The sequence below is a fragment of the Glycine max genome, chromosome 20, assembly GCF_000004515.6.
Source record: "Glycine max cultivar Williams 82 chromosome 20, Glycine_max_v4.0, whole genome shotgun sequence".
Classification (NCBI taxonomy): Eukaryota; Viridiplantae; Streptophyta; class Magnoliopsida; order Fabales; family Fabaceae; genus Glycine; species Glycine max.
Window position 1 is genome coordinate 46889001 of NC_038256.2, and position 14109 is coordinate 46903109.

At 34.8% G+C, this 14109-nt stretch overlaps 2 protein-coding genes and 1 pseudogene across 3 annotated transcripts; all 3 read right to left on the reverse strand.

Annotated features, from left to right (window-relative positions):
- Positions 1-840: 840 nt before the first annotated feature.
- Positions 841-3578, reverse strand: LOC100794799 (probable pectinesterase/pectinesterase inhibitor 21). Its single transcript, XM_003555565.4, has 2 exons — positions 2122-3578; positions 841-1719 (listed from the first exon to the last, which is right to left on the reverse strand). The coding sequence occupies exons 1-2, from the start codon at positions 3170-3172 to the stop codon at positions 1013-1015; spliced, it is 1758 nt and encodes a 585-aa protein (XP_003555613.2). The 5' UTR covers positions 3173-3578; the 3' UTR covers positions 841-1012.
- Positions 3579-4391: 813 nt separating this feature from the next.
- On the reverse strand, positions 4392-5846 carry LOC100795333 (probable pectinesterase/pectinesterase inhibitor 41; annotated as a pseudogene).
- A 4223-nt stretch (positions 5847-10069) lies between these two features.
- On the reverse strand, positions 10070-14109 carry LOC100795865 (uncharacterized). 2 transcript variants are annotated; one of them, XM_006606479.4, is made up of 8 exons: positions 13622-14101; positions 13422-13539; positions 12938-13345; positions 12514-12792; positions 11549-12069; positions 11331-11455; positions 10880-11040; positions 10070-10786 (listed from the first exon to the last, which is right to left on the reverse strand). In XM_006606479.4, the coding sequence occupies exons 1-8, from the start codon at positions 13816-13818 to the stop codon at positions 10244-10246; spliced, it is 2352 nt and encodes a 783-aa protein (XP_006606542.1). In that variant the 5' UTR covers positions 13819-14101; the 3' UTR covers positions 10070-10243. The 2 variants fall into 2 exon arrangements, 1 of the variants encoding a protein (XP_006606542.1); XR_003266060.2 differs by having other exon boundaries at positions 10731-10786; positions 10880-11045; positions 13622-14109.

Below are 14109 nucleotides of genomic sequence, written 5' to 3' on the forward strand. Positions count from 1 at the left end.
GAACAAAATATATTACACTCTATCGAAATATGATTCAATAGTTGTCTATTTTCCTTTAAAGTTTAAGTCTATTTGGAACTCATCTCTAACTTTTCTTATTGCATCCAATAGCTCAAGTGTTGTATTTTTGTATTGTATCATAAAGTTGTGAAGAGTGTTCGACGTCATAAGTGCTTCCTTTCGCGTAACAGGCTTTAAAGACACCGTATCATCTTCGCCGTCATCCTCTGCATTGTTCTCAATGATAGTACCCACAATATCTTTTAAACTCTAAACCTCCAAACATACTTCATTTTCACCTGAGTAGTTCATTAGATTGCCGATATCCATCTTATTACGATAGTCACATTGATTGATCATAGTCTCGAGGTCTTGAGTTTCTTCATCAAAAGTGGATTCATCCAAATTTCTTGCAACGTCACTAGCTGAACAAATTTTACAGTGTCGAAAGCAATTCACTATTGTTTTTTTTCGAACATCTATCGTCCAAGGTTCGCTGCAACGTAATTCTAAGAGACATAGACTAATTTACCTTTTTGTTTGATATGTACAGTATAATTACTTAAAAACTCTTTAAATTAATAATTATTAATTTATCAATAAATTAATAACTCTCTAAATTAATAAATTTATCCCGTCCTTACATTATTAATTTATAGAGTTTTAACTATAAATTTTGAGATTTGATTATTTTTAAATCATTTTTCAGTGTTTATTTTTAAAAAAAGATTTTTAAGATACGAAAGAGACCTAGCTAGTATTGAGTTCGTTAACAATAAAATCTCAGAAAGAAGAATTTAATTTAATTGTTAAATGTAAATATACCAAAGAGTCCTAGTATTCTATGTATCCTGCAGGAAGATAAGCATCTATCTGCAGTGTGGGAACTGTGGCAAAATTACAGTATATACAAGACTTGAAACAAATAAAATAAATGTGAAAGACACAAGCATTAAAAATAACTAGTCTCTGGATGCATATTAGCACGGATGCTCCTCCCTAAGAAAGATAATTAGTGCTTATTGGGGGCTGTGACAGCAGAGGAGTAAGGAATCCCAGTGACTTTAATCCAATCATCTCCATGAAAAAATTTGTATGGTAAGTAATGGCTTACGGATTCTAAGGTGAGGGTCATGATCCCGCGCCATTTTACACGCTTGGATTTGTTTGAGCCAGGACCAGTGTTATTGTACTCGGCATAGAAACAACTATCCATACCCGAAAGGCCACTTGGTCCTTGCCATGGCATATACCCTTCGGGTTGAATCAAATCCCCAATGTAAGTGTCCATGAAGATGGTTCTCGAGTGATTCTTCCATGGACGCGCTAGGTAAACCTTGTTATCAAACTTCTCTGTATGATTTGACACAATGGAACTCCCTTGGATCACTGTTCCTGATGGTTGGTGCCTCTCTTTTCTGCCTTGTGCCGTCACAATGCATTGTTGGTTTTCCAATGCCTTTCTGACCACGAAAGTGCAGTTTTGGAAAACAACCACCGCATCACCAAACACGAAGTCTATTGTGCCTGAAATGGTGCAATCCCGATAGAATTGACGCATGGCATGAGCATACAATGTGTCCTGGTACCCATCCATTGAGCATTTATAGAAAATTGATCTGTCTGCTTGGACCCTTATGGCTACTGCTTGATGTTTTTCGGGGCCAGCAGAGTTCTCAAACCCTATATTGATGGCTATAAAGTAATCTCCTAGAATTGCTGCATAAATTAATCAACATTAATTGCAATCCATGATCACTCCCCAAGTAATTTAATATATTTACAAAAATCTCCTAATAAATGATTTGCTGTTTCTTACATTGATACTTTTGGTACTATTTTCAATCAGAATTAGAATTTTATCTTATTAATCTCTGTAATAAAAGTTTTCATTAAAGGTTGACATAAATTGTAGAACAAGAATAAATATCAATAGAACTATATATATTTGAAACTGAATCTAATTTTTTTCTTCTTCTTTTGTTTACATATTCTGAGTCGGCTGCAAATTAAGGGGGGGAATATATAGTAGCTAGTATCATTTTTCATTTTTGGTAAATAGTAGTAGCTAGATGCTATTAGCTCCATATATAAGAACGAAAGGTGGATATATGTACGTACCGACAGAGGCTGTTCTGTAAGTATTAATTCCATCTACGAAGTTTTTGTTGCCGGTGATTCGTGTCTTGCTGCCACCATCACCCACAAACACCACATGGGTCATTTTCTTAGTGACTTCAACGTACTCATGGTAAACACCTTCCTTAATATAAATCACGAATGGCTTTTGGTTCCTCGCAGGCACCTTCTTCAATGCCTGGTTGATGCTCTTGTACTTTCCACTACCATCTTTTGCCACAACCACATTAGGCTTGACTTTGTGAGGACTTTCATGAAGTAATCTACGAACACCAACACCATCCTCCTCAACCCACGAGGGAATAACCTCCTCGTGACCAAAAACATGTTCACCCCCACGAGAATCCTCAACAAGCTCGCGATGCCCATCTTTGTTCACATTCATTTTCGCAACAATGTCTGCAACCTCTGAGATGATGGCAAGGGCATTGCTACTCATGTGCATGGAACTCGTTAACAGGTTCTTCATCTTGTTCCCTGCTTCGTTGGTGGTGTTCTTGAAGCCATCCAAGCATGTGTCTTGGTACGTGATTGCACCGCTAAGCCACACCCTTAAACTATTGAGGATGTTGTCGAGGTTGTTGAGATCAAACTTTCCCATTCTCTCGAGTGACCTCTTGAATTCATCAATGGAAAGATCCATGAGTTGCTTGCATGTGTCAAGTGCCATCTTGGATATAGGGTCATTCTCAACCTTGTGCATGATATCCGTTTTCTTGAGCCCGTTACCTATTTTCTTAATGGTTATGTTGAAGGCAATTTTAATGAGTTCTCTTGGGTCCGTGGTGTTCCCAGCTTCTGCACTCAGGCTTTTCTCGCATTCTTTCGGGTAATCCGTGGGTTTGCAAAGGGTTTTCACCGCTTTCACAGAGGAAGCAACGTGGGACTTGTTATCTTGTGCATCATCGTTGGAACCACCTTTTATATTTAGGTTGACACCAACTGCGACCGCTACGACCACAGCCACTAGGAAGATGGCAGAGACGCCGATGATGACGATTCTCCTCTTCTTTTGTCCGTTTTCCTCCATCATTTTTTATTAAGCGCCCCCTATCAACACCTTCAAATTAAATCTATGCAATACCATAAGAGTAACGCATTGTGAATAACATTTTTTTTAAAACAAATTAGAGTAATTAAATGACAAGAAGAATTACATGCAAATCAAATATAATTGAACTTTGTGGGTTTTTTTTTTTTATATGTCTTAACTTGTATTTTGATTCCTCGCGTATTGTGCAAAAGGAGCCACGCAAAGAAGTGAAGGGAAACTGGGATAGGGCCAGTGAAGCTGTGGCAATCCTCAGTCAAACCCTTTTGGAGCGTGAATCTGTGTGATTGGCGGGCAAAATAGAAATTTCTTTATATATAAATGAATGAATGGTTGAAAAGTTGGTAATGCTCAAAGTGACGTTTGGAGTCACATACTAGATTAGCAATATATCTTTTCTAAAAGAAATGAAGCGCAGAAGCCGCACAATATATAGAAAGTGATGTTTGTGTTTTTATCTTGGATCATGCTAATTTTAGCATATTAGAAGCCTATTTGAATTCTTCATCTCAATCACACCATCGTTAGTCCACGGCCTTTCCTTTTTCTCTCGTTCATGCGTAACTTTGGGCGAGCACGGATTTAGCATCTTGTATTATGTGTTAGTTTGGGCAACCTTATGCAAATAAAAAGGACAAAAATGTGCCCAGATATCTAACAAAATAATAAGGTGATAAGGAGAGTCTAAAAAATGCCTTCATATTTAGGATAAACATTTATATCATTTTAAAATTTGAATTAGGCTTAACTCAATCTATAAAATCATCCTATATAATAAGGGTTGTTCCACATTTATATATTCTATCTTACATTATCTTTAATTGATATGAAATTTGAATTTTTTTAAATAAAAAAAATGTGTTGAATGATGATACAAATTATAGAAAAAAAAAGAAAGTCCTAAAAGCTCGTGTCATGATTTATCTAGAAGTCAAATGTACTACAAAAATATAAGGGTATTCTTAAGAAAAATCTAAAAATATTTGGGACTTAATAGATAATAATATTCTAAACAAATGTGTAAATCTAAAAAAATTTATCTCTAGAAATATCATATCACCGACCTTACTAGCCTATAAAAAGATTTACATCATCTAATAATCACTTGTGAGAAAATCAATAACACTTTGCACTGTCAAAAGAGCTACAAGCCACTAAATCATCTATTACTTCTCTTCAAATATTTCTAACTACACCTCCTTAAATCCCACGCTACTAACTACTATCCAACAACTAACCAATTTCCTATTCCCCTAAAATACTAACAAAATGATCTTTCTACTTTTCTTAAAAACTTGGTACTTGATTTATTAGTAGTATTATTTTTAATTTTCTTGGCATACATAAAAAAAATGCATTCATACATATAACGGTATTAATAGATGCATAAGGTATCTCGTTGATACAATAAATTCAATCAGAATACAAGTAGAAATGCGTAAGCAGCACGAAAAAATTCACTGAAACCCAGCTTTGAAAGGCACTCCTGTCTGGGGCAGCCATTTGTCACCTTGAATAAACTTGTGCACCGTGAAATCATCTGCATCCTTTTCATCAATGAGATGGTACCCTTCCCATGTTACCCTATTGCTAGTGTTAGAACCAGGTCCCCAGTTAGCAAACTCTGCATAATACAGCGTGCTCAAAGCAAAATCCCCTGACCATTCGCTCCACCCTTTGGATCAATTAGGCCATCCGTGAAAGATTGCATGTAAACAGTCCTCGAATACTCCTTCCAAGGCCGACCCAAATATGTCTTTATACCATTATAATTGTTAGTAGCATCACCCAAGTCACTGGCTGCTATTGTGCAACAGTTTTGTATGGAGACGCCGGTGTTTTGGTTTGGATCGGTTCGGCCTTGTGCTGTGATTGCATTGAATTGGTTTTGCATAGGAAGTCTTGGATACATGTTACAATCCTGGAGTACTGCCGCTGCATTGCCAAATATGAAATCCACTGTGCCATAAATGTCACAGCTTTTGTAGAATTGCCTTAGAGTGTGTTTGGATGGAGGAATTTAAAATTTTGAGAAATTTTAAATTTTAAAAATTTCAAATAATTGAAATTATTTTATTTTCAAAATTTTGTGTTTGGATAAAAAAAGTCAAAATTATGAGGGTGAAAAAAATGAATGAAAAAAAGAAAAGATATAATTGGTGTACTAGTTATACGTGTTCCTTTACGTTCTCAGGCCCGAACGATGTTTCACAATCTCAGACGGTGTTTCTTGAAGAAGACGGTAAAAAGAGAATTTCAATTTCTCACATTTTAGAAGTAAATTGAAATTCCAGATTTTTAGTTGTTTAAAATTCTATTTTAAAATTCTAAAATTTTAAATTCTTCACAAAAAACATTCAAACAATGAATTCTAGATTACAAAAATTTAAATTATCTGATAAATTATTTTCCTTAGTTAAAATTCTTTATCCAAACATACTCTTAGGGAATGTTTGTACAATGTGTCTTGGTAACCCTCAAAACTACAACTGTAGAACGTGGACATGTCTGCCCCGTTTCTCACAGCCACCGCTTGATGCTTGCTGGACGCCGCAGTGTTGCGAAATGTTATGTTCACTGCAACAAAACCTTTTCCAACTACAGCTGCACAACACACAACTCGGTTGTAGCAAGCAGATTGGTCTAATATGTGACAATTTTATGAATTGGCATAAGAAAAAGTTAAAAGTTAAGTACAGAAGGTCGAATTGAATGTCTCATAGGAAAATAGTCTCTAATAAGACTATGTATAGAAAGTATCCAGTTAGAGTCAAAGAAAAAAATATTGATCATTCATCATGAGATTTTTAAAAGTCATCATTTTTTAAGTAGTTAAGTTTCACTTTTTTATGTTAGATTTCAGTGTTAAACAAACAAATAATTGAGTAAAGTTATTTAACAGATATATAAAGCATCTCGAGAATTGAGGCTGGGATTTCTTAACATTTTACTCTGAAAAATCGCCCGCTCATATATATCAGTGTTGGATTTGAGACCTTTGTGTTAAGAATAATATCTAACTAACTTGATTTCAGTCCTTATCAGACCCAAGTGCTGGAATTAATGCGCATGCATTAACAGATAATATGTGAAATTTTAGAACATGATATCTAACGCGAGCTTTCGACCTAGCTTACCGAAAGTCGCAGATTGGAAACTGGTCCATCCAAGCATGTTTGTTGGTTGGTTCAAATGGCACTAAGCAAGGTTTGCAAGTCATAGACCTGATAACTAGTCAGTCACGGTGTTTTCAATGGCTTGGAGGACACTGAACAAGAAATCAGTATTAAGTTCTGAAAGATTGAGACAATCTTCAAGGGCGTGTACTGTTGAATGAGGAATGGTGTAGTGGTCTCTGAGATAAGAAGAGACCAAATTGAAAATGGATTTTGTGATTGATAAGGATTGCTGAAGGAAGAAACGGCATTGGTCTTGTATGGATAAATATTGAGAAGCTGCTGGCAGAGTAGTTTTGCAGAATGATGGGTAGGGTGTAGTGTCGCATGTGTCATTTGGAGTGGAGGAGAAAGCTGCATGAGATGAAGAAAGAAAGAGGGTGACGAGAAAAACAAGGGTGTACAAGGTAGTCCATGTTTACATGTTTGTGGCCATAGCTATGGGTTGATGCTTGTGAAGAATTAACTTATGCTATTATTGCACATTTATATTTATAAGCTGCATTAACTTGACTACATCTTCAGGGTATAAAATCTGGTCGAGAGGAACAAACGGTGTCGTATTGTACGAATGGACATGGCCAATTGGCCACATAGTTATGGTTCTCGCTGTAACTTGATTTCAATCAACAAAACGAACAAAAGCTTGAGTTAGTGGAAGGCATGTTTAAATTCCAAAATGCGTAGGAGTAAATATTTTACTTACGTGATACGTCTCCATTTCATGGCCTTCACAACCATCACAGATTCACAATTCACAAATGGATAGATTCTATGCGTATCAGCGTACATCTTTATTAATTCAATCAATCATTTAACAATCAGCAGTCCCTATTCAATTGTTAATTAACATTGTCAGCTCTCAATGACAAAATATATTTCTCTTTTTTACTCTCAAGTTGTAAAGATTATCATCAGCTATAACGATAACGACCAAGCCTTTAACACAGAAAAATTGACAAAATAGTATAAAGTTAGCCATATCCTCATTATTGTGTCAGAGAATTGTTTAACTTAACAAGTAGTAGAAGAAAGTTAATCTACGATAGTCACTTAAACTTTTTAAATATAGTAGTACTTAGTTTTTTTTTCTGAATATATAATACCATTATTTTGTTTTTCTAATTACACATTATTAGATTAAACTAACGTACTCACCCATTGTATGGTTATTAAGATTTAAAAATAAAAATATACATATATCATTTCAACAAAAATGAAATTATGTATGTTGAAAAGAAATAAAATCTAATTCTACATTATAAATTATAATTTACATAAATTATTATTGTGATATCTCTCTCTTTCCTTATCCCTTAACTAGACATCATCAATAATATATTCTCATTCTTCTGTCTTTTATAAGTGTATTAAATATACTACCTTTGTAACTAGTCAAAAAATTATGTTTCAATAATCTCAAACAACCTTCTATTTATCTTTATTCACATACTTGATTTCTTAACCATCAATCTCTTTCAATCTCCAAATTGAACTTCAATAGTTTTTTTTAATTAAAATAAATTTAATTCTATAATATAAATTAGAATGCAGAACTTGAAGCATAGGACTTTCTTTCTTCTCACTAATATCCCTCGGTCATCTAATGGCCGATCACTTCATGCTTAATCTTTTTGTGTTTACGCACACAACTGCAAAACTGCATATCCCTTGAGTCTCTTCTCCTCGATAGTTTAAAGGGCAACCACTTTCATGCTCTTTTTGTGCTTACATACTCAAGACGATAAAACTGTGTATCTTCTTGATCGTTTAATGGATGATCATTTTCACGCTTAATCTCTTCGTACTTATGCACTTGAGACTTTGGTTGATCTCCATTATCGAATCCAGTCGGGCTTTCATTGTTTACTATCCTTAGGTACTAACAGAGTGTTCATGATTGTGAGTTTAACATCCTACTTTTTGTGTTGCTTAGTCGTTAAGCAACTTTAATCACTCTTGATACATGTCCAAGGGTCTTAGGGCAACGAATAGAATATTGTGATATACTCTTGTGAGAATATCGGATTGATCAGTTATTGTATAGTCCTATATAAACATTAGCGTTTGACCTAGAAAGATAGATTTCACTTCACACTTGAATGTTTCTTGGCTAGATCTATCTCTAAGGCATGAACTAGCTACACTATCTTAATTAGACAATCTCTATATTTTTTTTTCTCTTTTTTCCTTCATATATGCATTTCACACATTACCCTTACAACTAGCCAAAAATTTCACTCTCCGTTATCTCAAATTGATCCTTTTATCTTTATTTATACACTTAATAGTTTTTTAAAAGAATTTTTTAATAGTTAAAAAATAATTATATATGACAATTTAAGTTTTCATTATAAATCTAAAATATAAATTCTATATTCAAAGATGTTTACTGAATATAATTTAATTTATATATTAAAAACATTGATTTATAATGAATTTAAATTATATGCAAACAAAATTTATCTTGGCTAAAATACTAGTATAATAGTAAATGTCTTCATTGATAATAGTAAATATTCTATTTTATGTATATAAATAAATATAGGACTTAAATTTAAAGAAGATATTATGAAAATAAATTATTTAAATTAAGATGCAACGTTTCTATATTTATTAATTTGGTATAATGCATCAAATTTAAAATTTAGAGATAAATAACAATTTCAAGAGTATCAAGATTTAATAATTAATTTGAGATTAATTAAATTCAATAAATAATATTAGAGGAAAAAAAATATATATATATATATACACACACATAAAATTCTCTAAAAAAAAACATGTGATGGAAAATAAGGACCTATAATATAAAAACAATTATGAGAAATGCTAGCTATACTCTCACACTCTTTTTTCAAGATCCTTTTTGTGATTGACTTAATTTTTTAAAATGATCAATTTTGATAGATCTCATATCTAAATCAGGAGAAAAAAAAATATTAATTGATAAATTAAACCTATTAAAATTAATTATTCTTAATAAATTTCAATCAATCACAAAAGAATATTAGATTGTGTGATTAATATTTCTCCATAACTATATATATGCAAATGACTACACTATCACGTTAAATAACATGTGCTGAAAGCCTGCAACGTTCAATAATTGGCTGCACTGTCACAATAAGAAACATGTGCCGCAAAGAATTGGTTGTAGAGTAAATTGTATGTGTAAAAGTGTTAATAAACCATAAATCAAAGTTAAATATAACTTTTAAGGAAGTTAATCAGAAAGGCAATTAATATACAAAGGAAGTTATATTGAAAAATCAATTAAGTTACTGTACATAATAATTTATAATTAAACTAAAAAAAAAAACTTTACATTGTAGTGCATGCACTATTTATCCTTGATTTTAAATCCTCAATTTTCATATATAAGTTATGAGAGAAATTATTATTTAATATAAGTAGAAACTAAGAAAAAAAATGAAAATATTATTTAACAAAATACCAAATCAATGGAATTTTTCTTTCAATTGAATTCAGTATTTCTCAAACATTAAAATTTTGATTCAACTATATAGAAGTTGTATATTTAGTTTTTTTATTTAAAAAATTACATAACTAAATTCAATTAAACTCAATTGAATTTGAATAAAATTTGTGTATGAGTAAAATTGGAAAAAATTTGTTTAGTGCCACACTACACAAGAGAACTCACACCACATTTTTTTCAAAAAATTTAAGACGTTAAGGATCTTAAAACTTACATGTTCTCCTTTTTACCTAATTTGGAACTTTAGGTTGACATTTGTACTCCTACACACTTTTCTGGCTCATAATTTTGAATTCCGGAAAAAATGTAAACTTGAAGAAAGCTAAATTTTGTGCAAACAATGATAGTACTAGTATTTGCTAAAATTAAAGAGACTTAACTTAAAATTCCATGTTTGTATAACTTGTCACTACCTTCCACTGGCGATTGACTTAATGTTGGATACCTTTTAAGCTGATCTACTGCATCAGATTTCATCAAAACCCCAGCATTCCAATGCCAAGGTTGAAGATAAGTTGAATCAATGGACGAGGACCATGAAGATGGATGAAGTATCACAGAACCCCAATCCCTACTTCCAAGCCTTGCTTCTTTTAATCTTCTCCTCACCAACAACCCTCCCACGTCTTGTTTCTTCATTTCTGATACGCTTTTGAGTATTGAAAGGCAAAGAAGAAGCATCAGTACTGCATCTTCTTCTGGCAATACTTCAACAACCAATAGCCTCCAATTTAGAAGAGCAGTTGCTTTTCCATCTGGGTTATCTTCTGTGAAACGTACTACTGTTATAAAACTCTCCTCGTCTTCCTCTTCGTCAACCTCTTTCTCCTCTAACTCGGTTTTCATGTCTTCACCTTTTCTCTTTGACTTTGTTTTCTTTACTTGATATTGCATCTGCCTCCCTCTCAATAGCAGTACCTACAATTGATGATTGCAACTTAGGAGTTAGCCTGATTAAAAAGCAAAATTTGTGTTTGATTTCAAGATAATGTGTAGAGAAGTTGACACTACCGATGACTCTGGAGATGTTTGATTTAGCAAGCTAAAGGTGAGACCTGACACTGATTGTGATGAGTCCCATTGTATTGTCAGTTCATCTCCTGTTGAAAAGCACCATGCAGCTTTACATTGTTCAGTAGGTTCCTTTGGTGTTGCAGTGGCCACCACCTTTTCTGTACTAGACAGAAACAAAAAAAGAATATTTGAGATTTGTTTCACAAGGATAGGAGCAAAAACTACCTTCAGACAACTTCTGAATCTGAACTAATATAAAAAAATAAAAGAAATAAGACATGAGAGCAAGATATTTTCTGAGCAGAAGTATAGTTTTTTAACTATTCACACCAAAAACTTAAGTTCCTACTCTCTAGTTTCTCCTCCTACTCGTGACCACATGCCTGCAAGGAAGTTAAGACAAAGATCTACCGTGATTAAATTTATGTAACATGTTCATAAAACATACCAGGGGCTCTACCAATGTAACCGGCAACATAAGACCAAGATCCTTCGCGTATCTCTATAATCCTATCTTCCCATTTTACAGCTGAAGGAGCTTCACCCCCTCTTCTCCAAAATCCTCCTCCTACCCTGTAGTTCAAATATTTGCCTGTTAACAAGTACAAAATGGTATTGTAGTATTAACTGTACCAAGTATATCAAGGTAGAGTTCATGAACTTCACCTAATTCTAATAACAAAACACACTCTCCCTGCATGATCAAGAACTGTGCGAGACAACCATCGGCCTTCTTGTGGACGATAACTATTCATCTTCAGAATCACATCAGATATCATAGCCCCAGAATCATCAGTGACTCGATCAGGCACACATTTCAACAAGTATGGTGCTTGAACTGGTGGGGTTATTGACGTAACAACATTAACCTGTTGACTAACTTCCTTTTCCAAAGTTAAAGAATCTGCTCTCAATAAATCATTCCAGCGGAACGACACAGTATCTAGCAGGCTACTTCCTCTTAGACAGTTACCACCATGACGACGATAGTCAAACATAACTCCCTTAGTCCCAAACTCACAGTAAAAGTGCCAAGCTTTTTTCCACGAATCATTGGTGAAATTGGAGAAGGCTTTATCTAACTTTAGTTCACTATGACACCTAATTATTTGGAGACGTAGAAAATCACGGTTTACATCCTTCTGCGATGTTGTTATTCTTTGCTTAAGCCTCACAAACACACAGGCCTGCATTGTAAAAATTAGAGACACTTCATTCTTTTGCAATACTGTCACTGCGATATATGTCCATGATATCCGTGATATTCTAGAACTGTTTGAAATATGTTAGATATTGTTGCAACACCACCACTTATACACTATGACATAGAAGCTATGGGGGTAGTTTCCTCATACATGTATGAAAATATTACAAACAAACACAATTGAATGGAGTATTAAAGAAAATCCTCGTGTTTAGGAAAACTAAAGCAAAAGAATATGGTTTCGGATTCTATTGTTTCTACAACCAAGCTGATGATGTTGTTCCCTAACATTAACCACACAAAACAACTTTAGGTCATTTACAACAAAGACTGAACAGAAAAGAGCAACCCAGTACTCAACATTCTAGCAAGTATAAAAGAAAAGATAACAAAAGAAGCATATAGAAAAAGAGAATATGAAATTGACCTCCAGTAAAAATCTTGGAAGCATGGACCTGTATTTTGTATTTACATCGGTGCCCGAATCCTCCCAATAGACAGGGGATTTGATTGAGATAACACCCTCCAACGTCAAAGGCACCTCTCCACCAGCTTTCTCATAAGGTTGATTGAACGCCCTATCCCACAACTTCTTGGTTTCTTCAAACTCCTTTTCCTTCACCTTTTCAGACAGAGTTGCCACCTTCTCCAGATCACCTTCTATAGCTAATGCTTTCAAATCTTCACAATACACTGTTGGGTAGCTCTACTCCAATAATATATATATATATATGTAATATAGAATCAGAAAATGGGAATTGAGAAAATTAAGCAAGGAAGAAAGTCACCAAAAGAATAAATAGGTAAGTAAACTTGGTTCAAACGAAATTGAAGTACAAGGTGAAACACACCTGGTGGGTCAACCACATTAAGAGGATGTCCGAAGTAGGAACCAAACGCGAAGAGAAGTCACGCGCGAACCTCAGCAGCATAAACAAGAAAGCCTTGTATCGCTGTCTCGCAGCTATCAAGTAGACCACCTCGGACCTGTACGGCTCTACAAACATGGAACACAGCAACACCCTCTGCTTTTCAACTTCCTTAAACACACTCTCCTTCAAACACCCCCCAACAACAACCACAGTATCCAAATCCTGCGAATCCGAACTCGCCTCGTTCTCAAACGACTCCAACGGGTATCTACTGCTCCAAATCTCCCTGCACCGCATCAACGCGTACTCTCTGTTCTCTTCATCAAAGATTCCCGCTTTCCCAATCAGCTTCGAGAATCTCGTTTCACAGTATTCCCTGTAACTTACCTAAAAATAAATAAACAGCATTAAATACTGAATAAATTTTACTTTTTTATTTTTCAAGGATAACTAACGAACTTACGGGGTTTAAAGTGTGACAGAACCAAACCCAGTGGATGTCAAGGGGAGGAAGAATCGTGGGAGGGGAAGAGTAGGGCAGCGTGAGATCAGCAATCAACGGCATCCAGAAATCATGGTACCTGTGAAAACGCTCCACCGTCAGATGAGATTACTGTACCAAGAAAACACACGAGGGAAGCGCTATTAGTGTAAAGAGTTGACCTTCTCACGGCTTCCACCATAATGGGGGTGTGGTGAAGCCACACAGAATCTGCCACTGTCCTCAGGAACCAGATATTTCGCCTGGCCGCCGACACGAGATCGATTCCGAATGGTATCGCGGCGATTTCCGGTAACTCGCCGAGACTTTGGGAGGAAGTACTCGGCGAGATTTCGGAACCGTCGAGATTCTCCGACATCGTTTTGGTGGCTGTAAAGTTGAAGAGTTGTTAGTAAGTTAGGCGCATGATTGAGTTGAGTGCAGAGAGAGAAAGATGGTTGCGTCTTTAATGAGAGGTATTAGGATGTGTTGAAATGGATCAAGACGTTGTTTGTTTTGTCGGAGATTGGAACAAAGAGAATGAACGGAAAGCAGAGATGGAGTTAAGGAAGACAAGAATGACTGCAATTTAAGGTAACCCTGTTTGACCACGTGTGACGATCCCGTGGCATGGTCATTCATGGATGCATCTGCAATTCCACTCCATTAG

Excerpts from the sequence above, each read along its gene's own strand:
- LOC100794799 (XM_003555565.4), bottom strand. The coding sequence starts at position 3,172 with ATGATGGAGGAAAACGGACAAAAGAAGAGGAGAATCGTCATCATCGGC. Across the intron at positions 1,720-2,121 it reads TTACAGAACAGCCTCTGTCG|CAATTCTAGGAGATTACTTT; the intron begins GTACGTACATAT and ends TAATTTATGCAG.
- LOC100795865 (XM_006606479.4), bottom strand. The coding sequence starts at position 13,818 with ATGTCGGAGAATCTCGACGGTTCCGAAATCTCGCCGAGTACTTCCTCC. Across the intron at positions 13,540-13,621 it reads ATGGTGGAAGCCGTGAGAAG|GTACCATGATTTCTGGATGC; the intron begins GTCAACTCTTTA and ends GCGTTTTCACAG. Across the intron at positions 13,346-13,421 it reads TCTGTCACACTTTAAACCCC|GTAAGTTACAGGGAATACTG; the intron begins GTAAGTTCGTTA and ends ATTTATTTTTAG.